The sequence below is a fragment of the Vanessa tameamea genome, chromosome 15 (assembly GCF_037043105.1).
Source record: "Vanessa tameamea isolate UH-Manoa-2023 chromosome 15, ilVanTame1 primary haplotype, whole genome shotgun sequence".
In the NCBI taxonomy this organism is placed as follows: domain Eukaryota; kingdom Metazoa; phylum Arthropoda; class Insecta; order Lepidoptera; family Nymphalidae; genus Vanessa; species Vanessa tameamea.
Genome location: NC_087323.1, coordinates 647546 through 675018, shown reverse-complemented (window position 1 = coordinate 675018; position 27473 = coordinate 647546). Strand labels below are relative to the sequence as shown.

Below are 27473 nucleotides of genomic sequence, written 5' to 3'. Positions count from 1 at the left end.
TAATATCTCCCATAGCTGACAACGTTGTGGAAATCTCCAGTGTGTCGAACAGGGTAGCGTACCTCATTGTAAAGCTCACCGAGAGGTACAGCCTCAAGGTGGTGCAAGCGTACGCACCGACCTCGACACACTCGGACGATGAAGTGGAGGAAATGTTCAATGACATATCGAGGGCCCTCCACTCCGCCACGAAAACCCACTACAACGTTGTCACGGGGGACTTCAAAATGAGGATCCTAGAGATACATTAACACGCCATTTCACCGAAGACCTGCCAGAAGTCAGTATTGGCGAAATCGAGATTGCTCTTAAACAGCTTAAAAATGGAAAAGCCCCTGGAGAACCCTTTCAAGAGTGATCACGAACCGTCTTGCGCGAAGATTCGACGAATTCCAACCCCCGGAACAGGCCGGGTTTCGGAGCGGATACGGCACCATAGACCACATTTTGTGCTACCCGTCATGACATACGGAGCCAAAACGTGGACACTCACGACAAAGCTGGTCCACCGGGTTAAAGTCGCTCAGCGTGCTATGGAAAGCGCTATGCTCGGAGTATCTCTGAGGGATCGCATCAGAAATGAGGTGATCCGTCAGAGAACCAAAGTCATCGACATAGCCCACCGGATTAGTAAGCTGAAGTGGCAGTGGGCCGGCCATATTTGTCGGAGAACCGATAACCGTTGGGGAAAACGTGTTCTAGAGTGGAGACCGCGTCTCGGCAAACGTAGTGTAGGACGTACTCAGACACGGTGGAGTGACGATTTGCGCAAGACGGCTGGCAGGAGCTGGATGCGAGTTGCCGAAAAAAGACCATAGTGGCGTGCATTTGGATTTGGCCTATGTTCAGCATGGACGAATGCGGGCTGATGATGATGATGATGATGAAAACTACTGAGTCATGCTCTGCTTGTTTAGCTCATAATTTTAGCGTCCACGATTACAAAAGTTATCATATATATATTTACTAAAACAAATAAATTAGTTTACTATTAGTATACATAAAAATATATATACCTGTTAGGCATTGTCCTACTATTCCGTACGCGTACTAGAAGCATGTGTAAAATTTCAGCTCATATACTTTAAAAGTAAACATTGCATGCGTCATATATTCAAATATCTATGATTACTTATTCACAGAGCGCACAACAGGGACACCGACCCGCGAGCTGAGAATAAGACAGCCATCCTATAGAGAGAGCGTCAAACGAACTTCCAGCTACGGTTCCAGCGCTTCATCTCTTTCACAAAGGTAATTCATTATATCTAAGTTGCAAGCTGTAGTTGCAACGCCTAATCGCGTAGACAACTGCCCAGGATATGTCACTTTAACAAGCAAAATGTGTGCGCGAATATAAATACTCTCTATTCCTTAACTCTCATAATCAAGAACAGCAAATCTAAGGAATCCGGCGGCTATTGATTGTTTCTGGGGCCAACCACCAAGCTCTGGGGCTACAGAGTATTTCTTGACTAAATAATCCGAAAATCATATATCATAAAAGCCATCCGATAATCATAAAAGCGTGTGCAGACCGCAACACTGCTGCCTTGCCACAATTTCGTGGTTCACCTAAACAGCTGATTACAATATGGAAAAATTTTATAGAATAATTGTAATGTCATAATTATTCATCAAAAAATTACTCAGCATATATAAGACACGTCATCATCTTATACCTTCGATACTTTTTATTCGACCTTGTTTATTATCATTATTTTTCTCAATTATGTATCAATATAAAATTATAATGTATTATTTTAGACGCGGTCCACAACACCAATCGACGGGCTCGCTCCAGTCAGACTCGCCAGCGTCGTCTTCCTCCCTCTCCCCGGCACCCTCGCCCTCCCCCCGTGCGACGCCAGCGCCCCTCACTCCACACCCAGTGCAACCGTACAGGTGACAGTTATAGAGATAATATTACCTTACCTTGTGATATACTCTCAGGTAAGTATTTTTTTTAGCACGTCATATCATATAGGAAGTTTTTTTTGCTCAATTTCGTAATATTCTTAATGACTCAGTATCGAATGTATGAAATAAAATCAGAGCTCTATATAATAAATACAAAAACCAGTTTCTGTGACTAATTGCATCATTGATTCTAATAAACCATTAGAAAGCCAAAAATATGAATCATTGCCACTATTTTATATTGCAATTGTAGTTTCCCAATTCAAAACGTTTACTCATGAACATATTTATTTCACATTGCACGTTTTCGGTATATTGTTACAATGAGTTATTAAATTTATTTTTTAATCCAATAGAATATCATTAACTCAGAATTCGATACCGTCGACAGAAAGTTCAGCTCAGTACCGACTGCAGCGCAATTTTGAAATTGGAAATTGATATTTAAAATCAGTTAAATTTTGACTTTATTATGTGAAAGATTCAGTTTTATTAAAATAATTATATATTAAAAAAAAAAAATTACAAATAAAATGAAATTGAAATACAATACGTAGTATTTCAATTTAAATGATAATAAAAATGGTGGTGATAAGATACAAAGTCATTCAATCATTCAGAGCTAGTATCATTCAAAGTATATGTAGTGTCTATTTTCGACTTTCGTTTCGATATATTTCTTATGTCATGTCTCTTGTATTAATGTGATCATTTCTTGTGTTATTAAAACGTTTTAAAAGTAAAATATCATTCGATCATAATTTTATTTTTATAACGTCACCGCTTGGTTCGCTAGTTTAGTAGTATAAATGTGTAGATCGCGCAATAATTCAACCTCCGGCAACCAGAGTCCGTCACCAGCTACCAACAATCTAACAAAACGGTGGAATTCAACGGGAGATTTCAACGCACAGGGTCTTTTGCCCAGTACGAGGTAAGTTGAGCTTCTAGTAGATTGCCAGTGTAAAATTATTTTATTTTTCTTTACCTAGACCATGCCAATGTTACAAGCTACGCTTGATTTCATGGTGAAAACGTATCAGTAATAGATATTGATTATTACATTTACCATCGGCGAAACATTTTTTAAAGTCAATGTTGTTATTATAGTAGATATAAATCATAATGCAACTATTAACACAAAATGCTATGGAAAAAAAATAATTAAAAAATATTTATTATTCTAAATTTACAGTTACATATTACTAATAAAAGAATTTAAGAACATTGATGATATATAACTTTACATCGATTCTAAAATCGAGGAATTTGCACTTTGATTTATCACTTCTGTTTAAATTAATGTATAATTCACGATGCAAATTAATCATTATAGGTAATAAAAATATTACCGTGTGTCATGGTTGCAATAGAATGCTTGAATCTTGTTTTTTAATATGTTCCTTCGTGCATTCTAAAAGATAATCACAGATAAATCATAATAAATATTAATATGAATATATATTTTAAATATATATAGTTCAAAAAAGATATAGTTAAAATACAAATTTAAATTATATAAATATCTTTGGATGTAGAGCACTATTGGCCCTATTTGAAAATCGAAGTATTTCGTCTCTGGCCGTGCAAGCGTTTTGTTATTGCAAATAAATACAGAAGGCGCATCATATGAAAAATCATTTCTTGTTGAAAATCTTGTTGAAATTAATATATTATAACAACATATATAATTATTTACATACTGTGATTATTTTTATTTTTCTATCCCGTTTTTTTTTGTTTATTTCCTTAGGTTTACGACAACCAAATCGTTGCTTAATTTATATTCTAAGCCGTCTCAAAATGGGCCTATATTGAAACATGGGTAAGTCCTTATTTATTCTGGGTTTAGTGCACTATGGGCTTTATGGTGAAGGGAGCAAAGGTGTTTGGTAATATACTATTATAATCTATGTACTACTTCGGTTGTGGACTTGGAGATTTCTTTTTTTTTCTACATTTCTAAATACTTAATCACATTCGATTAATAAGTCAATTTATGATAAACCAGGAATTTTATATGTACGAGATGGTCCAATGATTAGGACGAAGTAATCTTAACAGATGATTGAGTGGTCAAAATTTATTATGTGCTTACAATCTCGTTCTCGGGGTGAAGGATAACATTCTAAGAAAACTGGATGTGTTCTTAGAATGTGTCCAAATAAATTAGCAACAGAGACAACAACTGATCTTGAAACATATTCTCTAAGTGCTGAGGAGGATTTTTCCCAGCAGTTGTTACTTTTTTTTAAACTAGAACTTATGAAGTGACTTGTTCTTAAATATATATGTTTTACACATACATATAAATTGTTTGATTAATTTAAGAAAGCAAAGCTCACAATATTAGCCCCTAACTCCAGGGCTATGTAGAAACCTGTGTTACGAAATTAATACCCCCAGTGCAGAACTATGTGTTTCCTTTTATAAAATTATAAATCACAAAAATGCTTAACAAATTAATGACCAATAAAAAAAAAATAGTACATTAAAAAAAAACATAGGTTAACTTATTCGATGTTCTTTTGTCCAGCTTATCTGACAGCGGTATCCAAGTTCGATCCCGGAGCGAGTTTTAAGATTGGTCATTATAAATGTTTATTTAGTAAGAATACGAATGCGTAACATGAATCATTTAGATAAGCCGTTTAAGCCAATAAGGAAATCCGCTAATACCTTCTATATATCTATTTCCTTTAAAGGATAAAATTGTTGGCTGTGCAAATATAAAAACATTACACAAACATTTACTTGCGACTACCGTTTTAGTCGAAATATGTTATTCGTCAAGGCCTAAATGTGGAACCTATGTCATTCGTCAGGGTTTTTAGCTGCTGAAGTATAATCTTTAGCATTTGTAACATTGGTATGAAACAATATAATACATTTTTTGCAAAACAATCTAAGATATTAGGATTTTTTGAAACTTTAAAAAAGGATCCTTATAATATTTAGTAAGACTATTTTTTTAGTAACATATTAAATGGCGCCCCATTTATCTATTATGTTTTCAATATTTCATAAATTAAAGACATAGCATGGCAACCTAGCTCTTATGACTTCTGTTATGCACTATTATTATTAAATTAACTATTGTTATATTATATATATATATATATGTTTTTTTTTTTTTAAATTAACATGGTTATTTTTATATATGTATATATATGTTTCTATGATAGACAGTATAGATCTATATTTATTTTGTAGATATACTATATGGATATGTTTTTTTATGTAGTTTTATATAAGTATGTGCATATATTGTTATATATTATTAATTCATTTTTTAATTACCGCCTTCATGGTTTTCTGTTTGACCTGAAGATTGACTGGCAGAGAATGCCTTCAGGCATTAAGTCCGCCTTTTGTCTCATTAACTTTGTGTTGGTCAATAGTGTTTAAATAAATAAATACAAAATAAAATAGCAACGACGCCAGAATTTATATTATAATACATCTAACAGAACAAAGCGCCCACACAGCTCATCTGCAAAAAGCAGCTACCGTGCAACTTGATATGATATTATAAATCGATTGTTACACCTTACATGCTGGTTTGAATAGACTAGGCTAGACTAGTCGATGTTAGATAAAAAAAAGCGGCCAAGTGCGAGTCGGACTCGCCCATGAGGGGTTCCGTAGCAGCACATAAACTTTTGGATGGAAGATAAATTGCGGTTTACGATTTATGACGTATTAAAAAAAAATTACTTAATAGATCTCGTTCAAACCAATTTTGGGTGGAAGTTTGTATGGTAATGTACATCATATATATATTTTTAGTTTTATCATTCTCTTATTTTAGAAGTTACAGGGGGGGGACACATTTTATCACTTTGTCTCTCGCGCAAACCATTGAGTTTAGAAAAAAATGATACTAGAAACCTCAATATCATTTTGGAAGACCTATCCATAGATACCCAACACGAATAGGTTTGTCGAAAAAAAAAAATTTGAGCTTAAGTTCAAGTATGGGTAACCCCTAAAATTTATTGTTTTTTTTTTCATTTTTGTATGAAAATCTTAATGCGATTCACATAATACATCTACTTACCAAGTTTCAACAGAATAGTTATTATAGTTTCGGAAATAAGTGGCTGTGACATACGGACGCACACACAGACATGACGAATCAATAAGAGTTCCGTTTTTTGCCATTTGGCTACAGAACCCTAAAAAGCAACTAACACGTATGTTACATTGTTTGAAAAATAATATTTACACCTACATGATATTTTATTTTCTCTATAGACGTGCTTTTCTACATTGGTGGTAAAGCCCCTCTAGGAAGGTACCATTCACTCATAAGATATTCTACCACCAAACAACAACGTTAGTAATGTTGTGTTCCAATTTGGCCAGCCGCTTCTGGCTGCTTCTGGTCGGCACGAGCGTCAAAACTACTTAACTAATACCAAGCGTGGTGGCGCGTTAGCGATGTAAGGAATGGCAAATATAATTACAGCGCCATTGTCTATGGGTACATACCATCTGGTGGCCTATTTGCTCGTCCATTTTTTTTATGATATCGGTAGGCGGACCCACCACCGACCATAGACAATGGCGTTGTAAGAAATATTAGGCATTCCTTACATCACCAATGCGCCACCAACCTTGGGAACCAAGATGTTACATCCCTTGTGCCTATAGTTACACTGGCTCACTCACCCTTCAAACCGGAACACAACAATACTGATTACTGCTGTTTGGCAGTAGAATATCTGATGAGTGGTGGTACCTATCCAGACGGGCTTGCACAAAGCCCTACCAGCAAGTACCTACCAACATATAAATAGCCACAGAAAATACGAATTATATTTGAATGTAGTTAATGAACAAGCGCAAAATAAAATTACAGTAAGTAAAAAAATATAAATCATACCTACACTATAAAAACATATTTTAGCTAATTCGTTGACTCGCACCTGACCTGTATTTTCATAGGCTGGTAGGACTATGCGGGTATGTCAGTTAAAATATATAAAGTATCAGTTAGCTATAGGGCATGAGAGATTACAATTTTAATGTACTCTTGGCTGTTACCCACAGTTACTAATTTCAAATAAATTAATGTATTGCTCACTTCTTTAATCTCATACGTGAGAAAGAGAGAGCTATATTTTTAAATAGACAATTAACTTTTCATTAAAGAAACGACCGCTATCCACTAAGTTGACCTTGTATCGATTGGTCAGTACTACGAGTGCCTATGATTAGATTGACCCCCGTGAGTGACTAAATAATAAACTGGTGTCTGATGTTTAGATATTACAATATACCCGAAGAATTAAGTCGTATGTTCAAATTTGCATTTTTTTTAAAACAACATTGCTTATTTTAGCATAAAGTACTATGTTTAAATTTTCATATTTTAAAAACAACCTTATTTAAATTGTTCCTTTAATACATTCATTGAGAAAAAGTTATATTAACAATATTTCAGAATCTTGCAGGCTTTGTTTCATTATTTTCCATTTGTATAGATTTCCCATGTCACTTTCATAATCTTAGATAATGTCATAAATACAAAAGCAAGTTTGTTTATTTGTTTGTTACGTCTTAACTAATCAATCAAACATAAAGTTGTGCATACACGCTGTAAAAGACTCAAGGTACTTAACACCCGCTCATCTCCCCCCTCTCATGGGAGGAAACAAGTATAGCTATAGTTATTTTCATGATCTATGGTAATAATTTCCGACAGTTGCAATTGGTCGTTTACTGCAATTTCAATTCACCAATTTGTCTAATCAGTCTAGCGTGAACGGACCGGCAAATGGCTTTGATATTCCAGTATCCTCACAATTGACATTGACCTTGGTCACTCCCACGTACTCTGTAAAACGAGTAAATGTCTCTGAAAACATTAACTTAACGCTTATTATATTTTAACGACAGTCTATAAGCTAATACTCATGACTCACTTTTAACAAAAGATAGTACGAAAATCATAATAAAACAATAGAGGAATTTACGTTTATTTTAAATTCTTCTCGTACATTGCTTGTTTTGTTGTTTTAAATTAGATTTCACACTGAAATGCAGTAATAGTAAACGCGCAATAAAAATAATACATACGCTGTGGAAATGGCTCTCAGCCAGTGCTGTTCACGCGCAGTCTGTGAATGTTATTCTCAGAAGACGGCTGTTTGAGTCAGTGCCTTTTCAAACCTGTTTAAAAAGTAGACGTTTGGATACAAAACGAGTGCCTTAATTGGATATTTAAAAAAAATCTGTCATTAATTTAACGGCATGGACGACAGGTAATTTACGTAATAATCACTATTACCGTTTGCCTAATGCGATAATTTGCTTTAATTTAACATTTTTTTTTTTTTAATTTTAGATTTATTTTTATATAAATATTTGGAAGCTTACTGCGTGGGCGCTTTTTATTTTTGGATTTTTTAAAGCTGGGCACAACGAAACATTACCGCTATGTCGTTCACCCCGATGTAAGTCACTTGGTAATTTTTTTTTTTAATGCCTAAGACGGCCTGTGTCGCGATACAGCGGCATTGAATCAGGTTTGTTTTTATTATCTGCGATGCAATTTGCTTTGTTTTTTTTTACGTTATCCTCATTCTTAATTTAAATCAATGTTATACAAATGTTGTATTTATTTATGTTACTTAAATTTTGATATAAATTGCTTACATTGATAAGTTTCCTTCCTATACTAATTAAAATAAAGTATTAGGGTAAATGAATCTGTTTCTTGCGTGTTAATGTTTCTACACGCAATTATTGGTCAAGGTCAAAATTATTATTCTATAAAAATATAGATTTAATAGCAATGATACCATGCCATACCATATAGGTATATGATTAAATCTATACGTACAAGAATATTAAAATTAAACAGCATTTTGTTTCGGACAAGAGCATTCACGCCTACTTTAACACACTATTTGCAATAGGATTTTTTCAATAATTTAAAATAAAAAAATAGTATACGTTTTCAGTAAATATATACGTGTACGTCAGGTGCTTTTCCGTCACGTGATCTATCTAATCTAGATTATTGATATGTGCATTACTCACGTGAAAACTACTGAATCGTCGCGGCATCGTTATTGTTAAATTCTATAAATTTTGTGCTTCCCTTTTTTATTGAAAGCACACCGGGTGGGTAACACAGATTATCTAGTTAAAAATAAAATTATAATGCAAACTCAAACTCGAATTCCTTTATTCACTATAGAGCATTACACTTACTTATTGATTGTCAAATTAAACACCACCGCCGCACCGGTTCGGAAATGGAAACACCCTGACCTGAGAAGAACCGGCGAAAGAAACTCAGCGGGTCTTTTTTTTGTCAAACTAACTATTGACACACTAACCATTATTGACTACTAAGATTTAGATAACTATTAGATCGGTAATATAGTATATAAGAAAGTATAGTATTCCCTTATTTTTATTGATGGAGGATGTTATATATTATACACAAATTTATTATATAAAACTAACTCAACTAATACATTTTTTATCTTCTAATGGAGCACAAGTACCATGGAAATCATTTAACAACATAGGTATATATAATTATTAAAGAAACTAAAAATATTCCGATATTTAAATTAATAAAATCATTTAACTAACGATGCCTTGTTGTATTAATATTGATATTGATAATTAATATATTTATGGTAAGACAATTTAAAACAGCATGATTTTATTTTGATTGAAATTTAGATCTTAATATATATCACAAAATTGCAGTCATGTACTATATACATACATATATTAATGCTAAATATTAAGTGAATATGTTATACGTTTCTAGCACACACACCTGTCAGTACAATGAAGAAGATGGCACCGTGAGAATGTTCATCAGGGGTCGGCCGGTGATTCTGTACGCACCGAGCGACCACGACAACTTGGACCTGTCGAAGGTGGCTCCACCCCCACACAACAAGCTCAAGTTGGAATGGGTGTATGGATATAGGTACGTCAAGATGTATAATTTTAAATCTACCCGATATCAGTTTAGTTTAAAAACTAAACTTCTTAGGAACAATTATTATATAACATTTGTAATGATATCGCTGTTGAGCGAAAGCTTGCGTCGCACGAAACTACCCAACTACTGACACAAGGTTGAAGGCCACAAAGGAATGGAGGCCATAGACCAAGAGAGGCGTGGAGACCCTAATAATTATATTATTAAAAAAATTGGAATATTTTAATTTCAACCAGTAAGCTATAATTTATTTACTGTTATCGGTAACTTTTAAAACAGCAATTAATACATAACATTATTATAATTTTACTATATCTGGATATTTGTTAATTCCTCGGAATTTCTGTTATGGCCCCAGGGCAGTTGCTTGCCAAATGCGGCCCTGCAAAGACGCATCGGTGATATAAGGAATGATTAATATTTCTTATATTATTAATGTCTATACACAGTGGTGACCACTTACCATAAGGTGGCCTATTTGCCAGTCCGTCAACCTACACGACATAAAAAGAGATTTTTGCCCAACCGAGGTATCGAATCTATGGAAATTTAGTCGTGCTTTTCTGGGTTTTGACCCCACAGTCTTAGGTTAAGATTCGGCATTTCTGCATGAAATTATAACAATTACTAATTTAATTTTCGAATTCAACTCGTTTTATTATCAGTTATTTTTTCTAATCAATCGTATTAATAAACAAATGTGTTTTATATTAATGAAGTATATCGATTCGTCTAGATAACACGCGAAGGTTACAGCCGAGCCCACAGTTCGTTATTTATTTAATGACGAGCTCCATAATTTAATAATGTTAAAAGTAATTAACTCACTCAGTTGAAATATTAGAACTGGTGAAATAACATCGTAAGTGACTAGCTTATAATGCTGCATCCCGTAATGGATCAGTCATTGGGTCTTTATTCTTAGGAATTATCAATAGCAAAAAAATATTCGTGTATATTATTTTCAATCATAAAGACCACAGACTAAAAACGTATCAATCGTTTTTATAATCTGTAAACTACATTTAGTATACAGATAAACTAATTAAAAATCTGTTTCGTAATATAAATAAGGCAATTCATTCGAAATTTATTTTTAAACCGACCAGTTGAACCAATAATGTCAGGCAATTTTCCAATCGCCTTTACTTCGAAATGTACGAGTGACAATTACAGCCCACTTGTTCTACCAATTATGGGTTTGTCAAAAAACACCGTATCAGTTAACCGATAGTGCTAGCAAAGATAAATTTCAGTCAATCGGTCTTGTGACTCAGTGCGTGAGTCAGTTGAGAGTTGCAGAATTTAGGTTAACATTTCAAAGACACACCTCCTTAGATAAGACCTAAATACGAGTTAAAGAAAATATGACATAATTGACGATAAATATTCAAATTTGGAATGTCAGATTTTCTTTTTTTTTAATTGTTGTTACCAGTTTACAGATAATTTTAACTGTCATTTAATTGTCAAATAATTAATCTATGGAGGTTTTATCTTAGTACATATTCATAGTTACGCCATTGGCATTTCCGTGTTTCTATGAATGTATGTTAAATTGTCGAAGTATAATGATCTCAAAATGTAACTTGCATTATATGATATTACATAATCCATAAATGATTACGAAAGCGTCATGTAAAAGTTCCATTTAATATATTTTATATTAATATGTTACATAAGACCAAAAAATAACTTAAGTACATACATGTATGCATAATACATTCAAAATAGCAACTCAATCTCTCTTTGAAATGATATGTTACTTACATATCACGTGAACATAATTTTAAAATTGAAAATTTTAGGCAGAAGATTTTTGCATTTCTGAAGTTTAATTACAATCCAATCTTATACAGGGTTTTCAAACATTTGGACGTATGAAAAAAAAATGAACTTATATAAGAACCTTTAAAAAATATAAATATTTTAAAACACAACAAAACAACTATAGCCTTTTCCAATCTAGAAAGAAAAACCGTAGATTTATGTATTTCTTGCAATTATATCTCCAATAAATTGTGCTCTACCATCACCAACGACCAAATTTATCGCGTCAATGCGATGTCAAATGGTGTTTATTTGATTCTTATGATTAGAATAAGCTATATGTATGACATATATTTATTAAGCCTATATTAAAAAAAGAGATCATCAAAGTACTTCTTGTAGTCCACCCAGTCAAAACGCAAAAGTCGAGAACTCGTCTAATATTTGTCTAAATCTAAAACAAGTTAAGAATCAATTGACCAATAAAGCTCATTCCATTATTTCATGACGTTACATCCGCGGCACACGGATCACGTATTTCAAGGTCGCTTCACACTTGAGTGCCCAACTGTGTAATTCAGATGATTGCGGCTTGCCGCGGACCGTGGTGCGTCAGGTTACTGGTTACAATGAATGGAAACGAGGCTTTTCATTGTAGCACGTTTCGAAATAACATAATTAACATATTTATGATACATTTATATTGAGCCTATAAAGGTCTAGGTCAGAATCTAGGAGGATTTTTATCGCAAAAATCTAAAAAGAAGATCAATTGACTAAGCACTATATAATAATAAAAATCGTAATCCATGCCTTGAGTTGTATGTACATTCTTTATGTACCTACTCGTCATCAAACAATTTGCCGCTACTTTTTATCCGCAAAACTTGATCCCGTGAAGTTTTCCAGGAAAGAGTATTAAAAAAAACCTAAAACCTCGTCGCGTCTTAACAAGACAACATACTAGTAAACTTAGAAGTTTATAATATTAGCATATACATATATACATCCCGTTAGTACATATGTATATACTAATACTAATATATATATGTATAAATAATTGTTAATGTTTTCACTTTTGTGGTAAAAAAATATGTGCATTCTAAAATTCAATATGAATTCATATTTTTCAGAGGAAAAGACTGCCGCAACAACCTTTATCTATTACCGACGGGAGAAATAGTGTACTTCGTGGCAGCGGTAGTGGTACTGTTCAACGTGGACGAACAATGTCAGAGGCACTACACCGGCCATACGGACGACGTCAAATGCCTCGCTGTACACCCCAACAAGCTAATTATCGCCACAGGACAGTGCGCTGGCCATGATCGACTCGACGCTAGGGTAAGTATCTGAAAGTAAATGTCCCACTGTTGGACTAACACCTCTCTCTTCGAGGATATTTCCTTCATTATCGAGTACGAGATAAATAAACACAAATTAAGCACGTGAAATTTCAGTGGTATTAGAACCCGCAGTCTTCTGTTAATACTCGCGTGTTCAAACCATCTCGGCATTGTGGCGACGACTGTTGATGCTTGGAATTATTTTATAAGAACTGTATAACCAAACAGACCAACAGAACGTCTTGATTCATCATTCACATCAACAAAAGGTGCTTTATTGAATGCGTTAATAGTCTTCTCGAATGTAGTGTGTAATATGCATATAATATAATGTATTAGATAACAAACATTAGACATTATTGTCTAACGATGATATGTACCTCATTAGTTTTTGAAATTAAAATATTCACAGACAAACAAACGATACAGTACCGATGTCAAATAACATTGGTGACAGTGTAAATAATATAATCTTGAACAATACAGAAAGAATTTTTATCAAATGTCGAAATGCAGCTGATAAGAAAAGTTACTATTGATGGTAAATTGCACTGGACCGTATGTAATTCCATTTGCGAGTAAACTCAGCTTTGAAATATTTGTCGATTTTAATTCTCGTCCCTTGCCATATCCCAGATACTCCCGAAATATAATTGACTTCTACATATTTTAGTCTGTGGTAGGGCTCTGTGCGAGCTCGTAGGTAGGTACCACCCACTCATCAGATATTCTACCTCCAAACAGCAATACTTAGTGATAAGTGAGCCAGTGCAACTACGAGCAGAAAGGACATAACATCTTAGCTCCCAAAATTGATGGCGCATTGTCGATGTAAGGAATGGTTAATATTTCTTACAGCGTCAATGTCTACTGACGGTGCTGGTCCATAGATTTGATGTTGCCGTGCTGTTGTTGTATCTTATTCTATCTAGGTAGATACCCCTTACTCATCACATATTCTACCGCCAAACAACAATACTCAGTAATGTTGTGTTCCAATTCGAAGGGTGAGTGAGCCAGCCTTGTGTAGACACACTGACCGGCACGAACATCATAACTATGTACTTGCTTGCTCGGTGGCAAATGTCATTACAGCGCCATCGTCTAAGGGCACTTACCGTCAGGCGGCCAACTCGCTCGGCCTACCTAACATACCCAACCTAGCTCTAACAAATGACCGAACCCGCCGGCCCGGCAGCCGCACGTGCGCGTGTGGAACTCGGTGTCGCTGGCCACGCTGGCCGTGGTGGGCGCGGGCTCGCTGGAGCGCGCGGCGGCCGGCGTGGCCTTCTCGCGCGCGGACGGCGGCGCGCTGCTGGCCTGCGTGGACGACGGGCCCGACCACGTCATCTCCGTGTGGGAGTGGCAGCGCGGCGACAAGGGCCACTGCCTGGCCGAGACCAAGGTGCGTGCATCTGCCTCTGCTACGTCTGCGTGCTAGCTTATGTTTTCATTAGGGGAAGAACCGGGGATTTTTTAATACATATGTAGACATTTTATTGCCAATATCAGGATATGTCATAATTTTTAGTTTCATAATGCATGTAGCACACAGTTTTTTGACAGACCATTGAAAATGGTGTTAAATAACAAAAATAATAATAATTATGCTTCATTATATCGCAGTGCTCAGTGGATACAGTGGTGGCAGTGGAGTTCCATCCACTCGATCGAAACCAAATCGTCACCTGCGGAAAAGGTCACATTGCCTTCTGGACGCTCGACGCTTCCAACGTTCTTTACAAGAGAATGGGAATCTTCGAGACCCGAGACAAGCCGAAATACGTCACGTGCCTTGCATTCAATCACAATGGTAAGTGACCTTATCGACAGGAGCTCCTGTATAATATACAAAGCGGACCTAGATTACCTCATCCGAATCGACAAAGAATCTAATTAAATGCTCAAAGGCCAATAATCACGCACAAACATTGGAAATTGCAATCTCGATGCTGCCCCTCGTGCCAGTAACTGCACGCAGGCATGAGGGGTCTCCCGCCCGAGCGCGCAGGAGCCCTACAGCCGCACTGTCGCAGGTGACGTGATCTCCGGCGACTCCAACGGCAACCTGATCGTGTGGGGGCGCGGCACCAACACGGTGCACAAGCTGGTGCGCGGCGTGCACGAGGGCGCCGTGTTCTCGCTGTGCGGCCTCAAGGACGGCGGCCTCGTGTCGGGGGGGGGCAAGGACGGCCGCCTCGTGCTGTTCGACGCCGACCTCAGCGCCACGGGGACGGAGAACGTGGTGAGGGCCTACTCTAGTGTATCATTAGATCGGTATAGGATTTACGGCTTTCCAGGGCAAAATAAAGGTGAATGTCACGCTGCACTTTCTCGACAGAAAAACCCAATTACTTTTACTGACCCGACCACGGAATTCAACTTAAGATCTTGTGATCTGCTACCTAACGAGCTTGCCACTAGTATATATATTTTATATTATGATAGAGAAAAAACACATAACTTTAAACAAAAAGTGAGTTTCGCTTGAATTTGTCTATAATTTGACTATTAGTAGAAAATCTATATTGTGTTTCGAATGAAATCCCGCCGCATGTATTGTCACGTATACCTGCCCACCCCTGCAGATCGAGGGCCACTACGGCGGAGTGCGCGTGGTGACGGAGGGTCGCGGGCGGCAGCTGTTCGTGGGCACCACCCGCAACTGCATCCTGCACGGCGACTTGCAGCTCGGCTTCGTGCCCGCCGTGCTGGGTGCGTGCACCACTAGTACACCGGCACACTCCGACACTCGATACACACCATGACATGCCTCACATTAACCACGTTAACCATAAAGGAATGTTCTCCACTGCCAATGACTGTTAGCGATAGTGATCACTTACCAAGTGATACCACTTACCACTATACACTTACCAACACTCAGTTAGAATGTAGTAGTTTATATTAAATATAATTATTATCTGTGTATAACAGACTAGTATCTGTTCCTTAATCTGTTCTATTAAACAATCAATTAGTATATTTTTAACGGTACGCGTAGCATGAACGTTGACAGATACTCGTCATGGCGGGAAAAATGATTCTCGGATATATATTTTTAACTGCGTATCGAGTAAAACATCATTTATAATTCTTATAAAATTATATAAGAAAACCTAATAGACATCGTTTTATTTTTGAGTCAAGACTGAGTTCTTACACGAGTGCGGCGTGATGAAATTCGTCCGTCAACCTCCCGCTGCAAAAACTCGTATTCCACCGCTAGTTAGTTAGACTCCTGACGTCCCCCCCCAGGCCACGTGGACGAGGTGTGGGGGCTGGCGGCGCACCCGTCGCTGCCGCAGTTCGCGTCGGCGGGCTGGGACCGCCTGCTGCAGCTGTGGGACGCGCTCAGCCACTCCACCGTCTGGAGCAAGGACATCGAGGTGGGCCGCCGGCGGGCCCGGCCGGGCGTCTCGGGCGCCGGCCGAGGTCTGACCTGTGTGTGTGTGTGCGCAGGAGCGCGCGCAGTGCTGCGCGTGGGCGCGCGACGGCGGCGCGCTGGCGGTGGGCTGCGTGTCGGGCCGCTGGCTGGTGTACCACCCGCAGACCAGGGAGCTGCTGGCTCAGCACCAGGACGGGTGAGGGCATCGATCGATCCACTCGACTACACGTCGAGAACGAGCCAGCTCCGGCCGATGAGGGAAGGATAATACTATATTTTAAAAATGAATGAACCTTTTCCAGCACGGAACCGATTCAAACCATCGAGTACTCGCCCAACAACCGGCTGGTGGCGATCGGCTCGCGAGACAACTTCATCTACGTGTACCAGGTGGACGACGACGGAGCGCGGTACTCCAGGCTCGGGAAGTGCCTGGTGAGTCCGCTTGCATATTTGTGACACAACTCATTACAAATACAAACACCATCTCTTTAATCGAGCTTTTATTCAACTTCAGTTTGATTTAAATTCTCAGATTATAATAAAAGTTAACTGGAACGCAAGGAGTATTACAGACATCAAAAGCGAATGCGAATTCTCGGTAGAGTATGAAGTAATGAACAATTTGTTAATACGACAAGAAATTAATTTAAGTGGCACTCTTGACGTATTAACAAAAAGACACATCGTTTAGCACTAACGACAATTTGTATTCGCTTTGTTGCTTCACTATAATGTTCTACGCGCTCCACCTGCCTTTTGTTTCATTATCAGAGTTAAAATCAGTCTCACCCAAAATGCGATACATTGCATCAGACATTACATTAAATCAGTTGATAAGTTAAATAAAAGCTTTTATATCTTGACATGGTTTGTTTTTAAATTTTAACACAATATTGAAACATTTTACATTCCGTAGTAATTTTTTCACAATTAAAATGAATATCAATTTTTTTCACAAATACCGTTCAAACATAACCTCTTTTTTTGCGCCTTTGGGGGATAAAAATGTTAATATATAAGTTAATACGTAGTTTGAGAATATTAAACTCTAAACAAATCAATTAACATCAATCTACAAAACCTTACAAGATAATTGTCGTGGAAATATAATTTTCTATTATAATTATAAATGTAATACTTTGAATTTATAATCATTAATCATTTCACGCGAATCTAGTGCACGGAGAGAAAACGTAGACGGGTAATTCGATTCCTGTAGTACATGCTTGAGTCGTAGTTAGTGCATGGATTAGTTAATTCGCAAGTTAAGTAGAAGTAAACATTATTAATTATTGTAAGTTATAAGGTTATCTCATACGTTCTGGTATTGCCATACATCCATAAAATATGATTGCCTATTCTACAACCGACTTTAGTGGCATAAAACATAAACAATTGTTTTTTGTTTTCAATTTTCTGTTTTGAATTGAAGAGTGATTGATTAAAGCCACAATGGATAGTACATAATAATTCCAATGGCATTAATCATTACTAGTGCATTAACACTGTCTGACAGACATTTGTCTATGGGCGGTATAATAAAAGACTATTAGTACTAATTTTCCACTTTCAAGACTCATTTATTAAACGAAAAGTTATAGTGAACAAAAATAATACAAAATCAAAAACGAAGGGGTAGTACATTTGATGTTTTAACAAAAATGCGTCATTTCGCACGAAGTGACAACTATATCACAAAGAACTTTTAAGTATGAATTAAGTTAACGGCCTTATATCAACACCATTCAAATGTACAATACTTATTTAGTAGTTAGTTATATATATTATATAATAAATTAATATTGTAAATAAAATTATATTATGAATTTGTCCCGTCTCGGTGTATGCGCTGTTGTAGAAAACATATAAATTTAGGATGTATGCTAGATATTATTCAAAAATGTGTATAAACAGTAGGCTTATATTGAATTGTTACATTTGAATGTTTTGAATACTATAATAATCAGTTATTTCGTTTTTCAGGGTCACTCGAGTTTCATCACTCACTTGGATTGGTCGGAGGACAGTCAATACATCAGGAGCAATTCGGGAGATTATGAAGTGCTGTTTTGTAAGTCGCATCCACTCGAACTCGTCCAAAATGTCCCACTAGACCTCCGCGTCACAAAACAATTACAATCGGCAAAACGCGCCCGCAGGGAACGCGACGACGTGCCGGCAGGCCCCGTCGGGCGCGGCGCTGCGCGACGTCCCGTGGGCGTCGGCGCACTGCCCGCTCGCCTTCTCCTGCGTGGGCGTGTGGCCCGAGGGCGCCGACGGCACCGACATCAACTCCTGCACCAGGTCCTAGCGCTGCTTGAGCGAGTTTAATGCTCGATAATGGGCTGAAACGTCGAGGCCGACGTCCAATTATATATATATTTCTTGCGAAGCTTATATCTATGGGCGAAGGTCCTCCTTCAGTGTCATTCTTAAATTAAATTTATAATAAATTATATGATAAATAATGGTAAATCCCTTAAAAAATTTTTGATCCTCCTCTTATATCGTCAATCTCGTTCCGTAATTGCAGAACCCAGGACGGACGCCTGGCGGCCACGGGGGACGACTTTGGCAAAGTGAAATTATACGCCTATCCGGTTACGCAGCCTAAGGCAAGTACTGAATACGTGTACAAGGGTTACGTCAATGTATCGTAGATCACTAGTTTCATTAATCATCGAGTTTTACTTAAAATTGGTCACGTTAAATTACAATATTCCTATGACCCGCGAAATGAACACCAAGCGGTGATACCATTTCTGTTCCACTTATATTTGATCCGTGTATAACATGTTGCATGTAATATAAAAAAAAAGAATAATTTAATTCGAATTTATTTATTATACATCAAAAATGTAATAATCTAATAAGTTTCCACTGAATCGAGTCTAAACCCCTCGTGGCACCCACAGTCGCTGTGCGCGGCGTACGGCGGGCACTCCTCGCACGTGACGTGCGTGCGCTTCCTGCCCGACGACACGCGCCTGCTGTCGGCCGGCGGACACGACGCCGCGCTGCTGCAGTGGCTCGTCGACTAGCCGCCGCCGCCTCCGCCGCCTCCGCCGCCGCCTCCGCCGCCGCCTCCGCCGCCGCCTCCGCCTCCGCCGCCGCTCTGCTTCGCTTACTTCTGCCTAATGCGCGCTCGACGGGATTCTATAAGGAGCTTAACTCTTCAGTTGCACGTGGCATACGATGTCTCCGCGTATGAAATGAATCTGTTTCGTTATCATATTTAGTGCATACGTAGGATGTGATAGTTTTAATTTCTTATATTATTTTAAATATATCATAGCGTAGAGAGTTTGTACGAGACGATATGTACAAAGTAAATTTTAGTTCGGTACAAATATTTTTTATTTCTTTGGTCAGTATAACTTTAATTTTATGATATTATTTAAAAAAAAAAGAAAATAAACATCTTGAGGGCTGAGTGTGAAAATAATATCGTTAAAATATGATATTTTAAAATAATAAGAAAGAAATAATTTGGTGCTTATCCATATAATAACGTGTCTAAAAATATTTGTCATTTTGTTGAATTTAAATATAATATTTTTATATATTTAATAGCAAGATTAACAGTAGCGTTTGGGTTGGATCGTGCGGTTGTGATAGAAAGGTCTGAATGTGTTTAATATATTAATACGCAATCCGTCGAATTATCCGCTTAAACATATTTTTTAAGCATTATTTATAAAACACAAGTAATATTTTTAGTATTTTTTTACACATGTAACACTGTGAATAAAAGCTTTTTACGCATATTTTATTATCTCTAAGTATAATGTATGTGGCACTTTTTAATCTGTATTATTTAATTATGTCGCGTTTATTAATGTAATGTAATAGATTTTTTTATTTTAAGTTCACGAAACTTGATTTATGGAAAAAAATCATACGTAATAGGTAAAAAAAAATGTATCGCCTATATACAATATAATTCTATATATTCATTATAGATCATATAGATTCTATATTAATCGTCTTATAGATTATTCTCATAAATCAAGTAAATAATTTTTAAGTTTATAAGATGGCAACATTCCTTAATTTAAGTTTAACTAGTAACCTAGTCACGGAGTTCTTCTTCATTATGGTTTTCATCGTAGTTAAGCACTAATAATAATATAGATGATTGTTGTATATAATATACGGCGGCTCTGTCCGCCTCTTGAATGTGCCTCTAATAAAAACAATGTTTACTGAATTCGTTTTTTTATTAAAAATCTTTTTGTATATAAATATTGCCTCGCACAACCACTTTGGAACCAGCTTTCGCCGGCGGTTTTCCGAACCAATACGACTTCAAGAAAAAAACGTACTCATTCCTTAAAGGCCGGCAACGCAATTCAATAACCCTTCATTTCATTCATTGATTCATTCATTGTTCTTCATTTGTCATACATATGTTTTACATACATCCTTTCTGGAGATCGAGATCCTTTTCACGTTGGCCAAGAATCTGTTCGTTTACATTATTAAACTTTAAAGGAGGAAAATAACAAATTATCCGGTACTATTATTATTTAAATAAAAAATACTGTACAAAAGTTTAGTCTCTTATTAATAGACTCTATTCAAAAAATCCTAAATAAACATTATTGATATTTGTCAAATTATTTGTTAACATTGCATGAAAACCAGGCTAAAGGCACAATATTAAGCTTCAAACTTCATGTTATTTCTACAAAACTACATCGGTAACCGAATAAATACTTATGCAATTAAAATATTTAAGTTGTTTGTGGATTTTTTTAAATATAAATTACGATTCATTATAATTTATTTGTTTCAAAACTAACTATCAAAATTGAAACGCAACGCTCAAATTGGCATTCCGCACCGAGCGCTCGCAAAGGGAGGACGTAGTGGTACGTCGTCGCTCGACTCGTCGTCGTAACAAAATAAGTTGTCATTTCGATTATACTTTTTATATTGTTAGTCCAGGAACAGGTTCCAGGCATTTTTTAGTTATTTTAACACACCACATACCTTAAATTTCAAAAAACCTTAGTGTCTTTAATTTTATTATAATTATTTATGAACTCACAATTTATTTTGCACTATTTAATTAGACCACTAGTGTCTATTTTAATATTTTACTCACACTTTTTATTATTTATATATATTCCAAAATATCACCGATGCGTAATATCAATTGGCTTGATTATAATACTTGTGACTATACACACATACGCAGTTACACACATTCAAGCTTCAAAATGGCAAATGATGAATTACAAGCGGCAACTTAAATAATGCGCTCTTAATTTCAACTGTAGCCCTTTAAGCAGAACACACCAATCAAATTTTCCTATGGCACGCCAAAATGCACAAAATATTAATAAATTTTCTAAATTAACTTCACTGTCGACAATTATTTTGTCTGTTATTATAAAAAAATTAAAATAACCCACAGACTATTGCCAATGTACATAAACAGAGACCAACTTTGATTTGTTATATATATGAAATAGCATATAGATTATGTAATTATTATATAAAAAACATATTATTTTAGTGGCTTTTACAGATTATAAATAAAACTTTGAATAAATATAACGATTTATTACAACAAAAAAATAAAAAGTATCAAACAAAATAGTCATTACATATTTGTGAATTACTGTGATTTTAATGGGACAAGAAACTAACTGGATCAACTTATCTGAGAAATGTTTAACATGAACCAAATAAGTAACATATTATTATAGTTGTTGGTTGGTAAAAAATTACATATATAAGTTTGTAGGACTCTTCAAAGATATATTTCAGATCTTGAAAAGAACAAATAAATTATACAAGCTAGCTTGTAATATATATAATTTATTATAGCATATATTTTTATAAAAATATACACCTTTACGAGCACATTGTGAAAATGTGCGCAATCTGTACAATTGAGTATCTGGCCTGTTAGTAGCCAAGTCACACCATTGAGTAACTTTAAGGCAACACAGTTTAATTAATCTATTCTATTTAATTAGCAAATATTCACATCCTTATTCAAAATATCAAAAATTTTAACATATTGTAAGATGTAACTTTAATTTATTGCCTTATGTTTTTTTGTACTTTGGTTATATTTACCGCTCAGCAGGAAGTCGGGTCAGACTAAAAACAAGTAACAATACAACGATTTAATCCATCTACACGTTAACAACTACTATATCAATTGTTCTACACTATTTGCTGACAGTTCGAGTAATCTCCAAGCTGCCTTGGGGTTTAACTCCTGGGGATCTCGGCAGAGCACCCACACGTAATTGACCCTCATCACTTTATTGGGATCTCCTTCTATTACATTATTCTTGCCGTCCCGTACACACATAATCTGCTGCGACTGGAATGTTATCACCAATACGGGACCCTGGTCCATCATCTTCCCCATCACCAATTCTATGTTCTCTATGTCCAATATCTTTGAATCGAGCCTGTATCCTAACTGTTTGCACTGGTTCATGGGGGTCGCCAGGATGTTGTACACTCCTTCGTAGCACCAATCCTTCAGGATTACGAGGTCTCCTCTGACCATGGCTTCGAGAATGTTCGGTATGATGTCATTGGCACAGTCCTCAAGGAACTTCTGTGCCGTGAAACTCGGATCGATTTTGCATATTTCGGTGAGCGTGTTCGACAGCTCCGTCTTCTCAAACAAGTTTCCAAAGAGGTTGCTAACTTTGTCCGTAACGAATCTTGATGCTTTGAAGACCGGATTTTCTGATTCCTCGTATTTTATTTTCCAATCGAGAACCTGAATAGGAATTGACAAGTAGTTTCATTTTATAATACGAATCTCAAAAATCTATATCTATCTAATTGATCCAAAGAAATATGAAATAAAAAATTACACATAGTTTTTAAATTCATTAGATTGAAATATTTCCTACAATTTGAAAACACAGCAACTATTCAAGGTTCAAAGAAACCTTCTCAAGAGTTTTGTGAGTGTGCGCACCTTGTTGACGTACTGGTTGTTGTTCTTGAAGTCCTCCCACTGCTGGTAGAACTTGGAGTCCCTATGGAGCTCCACCCCCAGAGTCTCCGTGTCCGGCGCCACCGTACGCTCGTCCGCCGCCACCTGCCACGCACGACTTAATATATTTACAAATATTTAAAAAAAAAATGTAAAAAAGGGTATATCTCAAAATATGTTATGGAGCTTCGTAACCGTAATCCAAGCTGTCGGATATCCGAAAAAAAATCTATCCGTAACCGAATCTGATAAAAATTTTATTTACTATAATTTTGTTTTTGTATAGTGTTAAACTTAAAGAGAGTAATTGTATTTCAAATCTAATTGTTTTTTTTTCTGTTATTATACCAAATCGATATCTTGTAATTATATCTAGTTTTATTTTTTAATTTCTAAATAATATATTCACAACTGAAACTGTTCGAAACAATCGGATAAAGTGAAGTCATTTCATATCCGTAACCGTATTTGAAACGGACAAGATATTATTCATATATCGGTATCCAGATCTGAAATACAATCCCGAACATATCTCAGCCAGTGAAAACCACTAGAAAAGTAAAAGAAGTAACTCATATCTTCTAGATGTATGAATCTATTAAATACGGTTACAAAGGCTCAAATCGCGGAACCGGGACGTTATTAAAAACAATCTTACAAGCAGCCCGAACTTGTAAGTTGACTGTTTTTACAGTCTCGTGCCTCGGAAAACATCTAACATATTGCGCCTATCTACACTGGGACTAAGACTAATCTCCCTTGAGAATTAACAGATATCAGTCTCGAGGACATAATTATGTATACGTATACATCTAGACGCGCGGTAGCGTGTCAGCCAAGTTCAAGTAACAGAACTGGCGAGCAGCACAGTGTGTAATATTACGAACCATTTGGAGACACTTTTGACCTCCTCATAACTCAAAAACTATTTGACAAAAGAAGTGAGATCTAAATGGGTGCCAAGTTCAATGGTCCTTCCTGAAATGTATTTATAACTACATAAAATATCATTTCTTCTTATAACTTAGGATAATATATTGTAGCCTAAGGTCTGTCTTGGCTAGTTCTTATATGTTCATAAACACAAATTGTAGTTTGTGTTTATAATAACAAATTATAACTCAGAACATCTAAGAAGAATGGAGGACAGCTCAGTATTGCTTAGTTAGTATTAACGTACATTAAGAGCTGCGATGGTCCAGTCACTAGAAAACATGAATCTTAACCAGATATTGCGAATTCATATCTAGACATTGAATTTTTGCGTGCTTAATTTGTGTTTATAATTCATTTGTAACAGGCTTAGAACTTGCGAAGGCTATAATATAATTCGTATATGAAAACTAGCCAAGTCAGAACTTATGCAACAATATATTATCCTAAGTTATAAGAAGAAATGATATTTTATATAGTTATAAATAAATTTCAGGAACGACCATTGAACTTGGCACCCATTTAGATCTCATTTCTTTTGTCGTTGAAGTCAACAACCAAGGTATATATCATAATATTGGACTTGGCTCTCATTTTTACATTTAGGTTTTTGATTGGATATATATTATACTTAGTCTGTCTTATAGAGCTTACACATATCCTAATAATGGAACAGACTTGAGTAGCATGTTCTAAAATGAAAATTAAAATATGTTACTAAAAGTATTTTAAACAGGATATTTACCATGTTTTTTATTTTTATTTGGTGGAGCTCGATATTTCGACATTATCTACGAATGTCTTGTTCACGAGTAAATATCCCGTTTTAAATACTGTTAGTAATAAAAATAACCATGTTAATTTAAAATCTTATAAAATATGTTAATTGATATTATTTAAGCTACATGGGTCTGAAGCACGGAGACTAACCTCGACACGCTTTCGTAGAGCAGTTGGCGATGTGTAGACTCGACCTTCTAGACCCTTCGGTGCCATTTCGTTTTTGACTACTTCAGTAGCCTGAAAAAATCAATGATTTTTTTTTATACATGTATTTGATAAATAGAAAACAAATAAAAACATTTACAAAGCTAAGGTCCTTTATAAAACCACTGGGATTCTAACGAGTTAAGCGGTAAAAATGCTACAAGTCTATAATCAAATAGATTTAAAGAGAAAATATTTTGAAAAATTGAAATTAATTTTCAATTATTATTAATTATTTTACATTACCTGTGATATTGTCTTAAAGGCTGAAGTTTTACCAAGTTTCTGACCTTTATCTGCTAAACTTTCAGCTGCATCCTTGGCTGTCTTTGATATATCTTCGGTGATTCTTCCTAAAATTAAAAGAAAACTTACATGTTACAGTATACAAAGATTGTATTAAATTTTTTTATTTCAAGGAGGCCTGGCAAATATGCACACTAATGTTAAATGGTCACTACTGCTCATAGTCATTAGCATGGTAAGAAATATAAACCATCCCTTACAACAAATAACTGTAGGGACAGATTTAGGGGAGGGCAACCAGAGCAACTGTATAATTATATGTTTGGTTATCTAGGTATAGTCAAATTATAATAATATTACTAAATACTTTTGTTTCAGTACAATGAGTAAATACATTATTGATAAATATAACTGACAGAAATAAAAATGTTCAAATGAATTTGTAAAATAATAAATAGGGCCTTCACTTGCTGCAAGGCATACAGATCTTGAAGTCTGGCTCTGACAGCATCAATGCATTAAAAACTTTTAAAACTATAATGTAATTATGGTTTACACTAACAATAAAGTAAATTTTGATCTTGGATATGATGATATATATATGTTTAGCAATATGTTTATATAGCATATTACAGCTTTGAATGTCTAAATATGTATGTCATGTATTTTCTTTAATTAAGATTAAAGATTCTCAATATTCCATTTAAGTATATTTAACTTTCTAGTTATAAATCATTAGTAAAAATATAACAGATTAGTATACTTTGAGGAAAACTTTAGATGATGAAATCTATTTGAAAATTACAAAACAAACATAACTTACCAGCTTTTTTAACAATGTCCGTCTTACTCGCTTCTTCTAGAACATGTTCCATTTTACCCTTGATTCCTTCAAGGGTTTCTTTTAAAACTTCAGAGCTCTTAGAGGCCTCTGACTCGACAGCATGGAACTTTTTCCTTGCAGCCTGCAGAGCCTCTGAATTTTCTAATTTTTGAGCTTCTTCTCTAAATTTTTTAATGTTATCTTTCATTTCCTTATTTTTGGCAATATCCTCCTTGATATTTTCTATTATTGAGGAAAAAAATCCCTTTCGTGCTGAATAGTTGCGACATTCGAGTACTGTACACTAAAATAAATATATTAAAAAACATTTGGGTATATGCATATCATTTTTAAACCATAAACATATTAATAAAACTTTAAAAAATTACATTTATGTAAGCATCAGATAAGAAATTTATGAATGAAGAGCATTACTTATTTTACATAAAATTGTAATACTTTTCCGAAAAAACTATTTAAATAATATTAATAGCGACTAATATGAGAATTACTATTTTTTTGGAATAATTTATATAGATATATAATTTTTTTATTTACCTGCTCTGGTTTGAAAGGAATAACTGAAGTTTTCAAGTTCATAGGTAAAGAACATTTCCAGCGAGCTGAACTGTATATTAATTGTCGACAAGTATGCTGAAAACAACCAAAAATTATAATATGCAATAAGTCCTACATAACCTCATCATAACAAGATGATCACACATTTACCATTTTTATATGAAAAGTAATATTAAATATTGTATAAAATCACTGTTTGTTATTTTTGTATTCTACGTTATTATTAATATAACCGAATTATCGGTTTTTCACGAAGACAGAAGGCGAATCATTTCATTTAGTGCTCATTTTTTTAATTTTTACTATTTTATCGTACTGCACAGACTAGAATTTAGATCTAGAAAACGATGACAGAGTAATAATATTTTTTACTTGATGTTATATTTATTTTAAAAATATTAAAAGTACTTATTTTTTACTATTACATGTTTTAAATATTCTATACATTAAATAGTTATAAATAATTTCATTCATCTGTAATATCATATTATTTAATGTTTTATCTTGAATGTGTATCAATA

At 35.3% G+C, this 27473-nt stretch overlaps 2 protein-coding genes across 7 annotated transcripts in view; one reads left to right on the top strand and one right to left on the bottom strand.

Annotated features, from left to right (window-relative positions):
- The window catches only part of LOC113396520 (echinoderm microtubule-associated protein-like 2), a 59517-nt gene extending 38902 nt beyond the window's left edge, over positions 1-20615 (top strand). For 2 of the 5 annotated variants that reach the window (XM_026634490.2, XM_026634489.2), the window contains 17 exons: positions 1143-1254; positions 1768-1905; positions 2738-2854; positions 3674-3745; positions 9719-9883; positions 12802-13012; positions 14213-14419; positions 14641-14827; positions 15051-15259; positions 15603-15729; positions 16273-16403; positions 16477-16598; positions 16705-16837; positions 18389-18476; positions 18565-18709; positions 18939-19020; positions 19321-20615. In XM_026634490.2, coding sequence (XP_026490275.1) covers positions 1143-1254; positions 1768-1905; positions 2738-2854; positions 3674-3745; positions 9719-9883; positions 12802-13012; positions 14213-14419; positions 14641-14827; positions 15051-15259; positions 15603-15729; positions 16273-16403; positions 16477-16598; positions 16705-16837; positions 18389-18476; positions 18565-18709; positions 18939-19020; positions 19321-19446 — 2372 coding nt within the window. In that variant the 3' untranslated portion in view covers positions 19447-20615. Of the gene's footprint in view, positions 1-1142; positions 1255-1767; positions 1906-2737; positions 2855-3673; positions 3746-7945; positions 8190-8272; positions 8382-9718; positions 9884-12801; positions 13013-14212; positions 14420-14640; positions 14828-15050; positions 15260-15602; positions 15730-16272; positions 16404-16476; positions 16599-16704; positions 16838-18388; positions 18477-18564; positions 18710-18938; positions 19021-19320 lie in introns of those variants that run through there. The other 3 variants (XM_064217067.1, XM_064217068.1, XM_064217069.1) reach the window with 3 other exon arrangements.
- A 1918-nt stretch (positions 20616-22533) lies between these two features.
- Positions 22534-27288, bottom strand: LOC113396523 (mitochondrial import inner membrane translocase subunit TIM44). Of its 2 annotated transcripts, none has more exons than XM_026634495.2 (7): positions 27103-27288; positions 26932-27027; positions 26370-26677; positions 25551-25653; positions 25248-25337; positions 23367-23489; positions 22534-23162 (listed from the first exon to the last, which is right to left on the bottom strand). In XM_026634495.2, exons 1-7 carry the CDS (start codon positions 27103-27105, stop codon positions 22575-22577), a joined length of 1311 nt encoding a protein of 436 aa, XP_026490280.1. In that variant the 5' UTR covers positions 27106-27288; the 3' UTR covers positions 22534-22574. The 2 variants fall into 2 exon arrangements, with proteins under 2 accessions (XP_026490280.1, XP_064073158.1); XM_064217088.1 differs by having other exon boundaries at positions 25551-25657; positions 26374-26677.
- Between the last annotated feature and the right edge of the window lie 185 nt (positions 27289-27473).

Bases quoted from the DNA above. Each gene is read 5' to 3' on its own strand.
- LOC113396523 (XM_026634495.2), bottom strand. The intron at 25,654-26,369 runs GTTATGTTTGTT...AATTTTAGGAAG, and splicing joins ATTGTTAAAAAAGCTGGTAA to AATCACCGAAGATATATCAA. The intron at 23,490-25,247 runs GTTAGTCTCCGT...CGTGCGTGGCAG, and splicing joins CTCTACGAAAGCGTGTCGAG to GTGGCGGCGGACGAGCGTAC.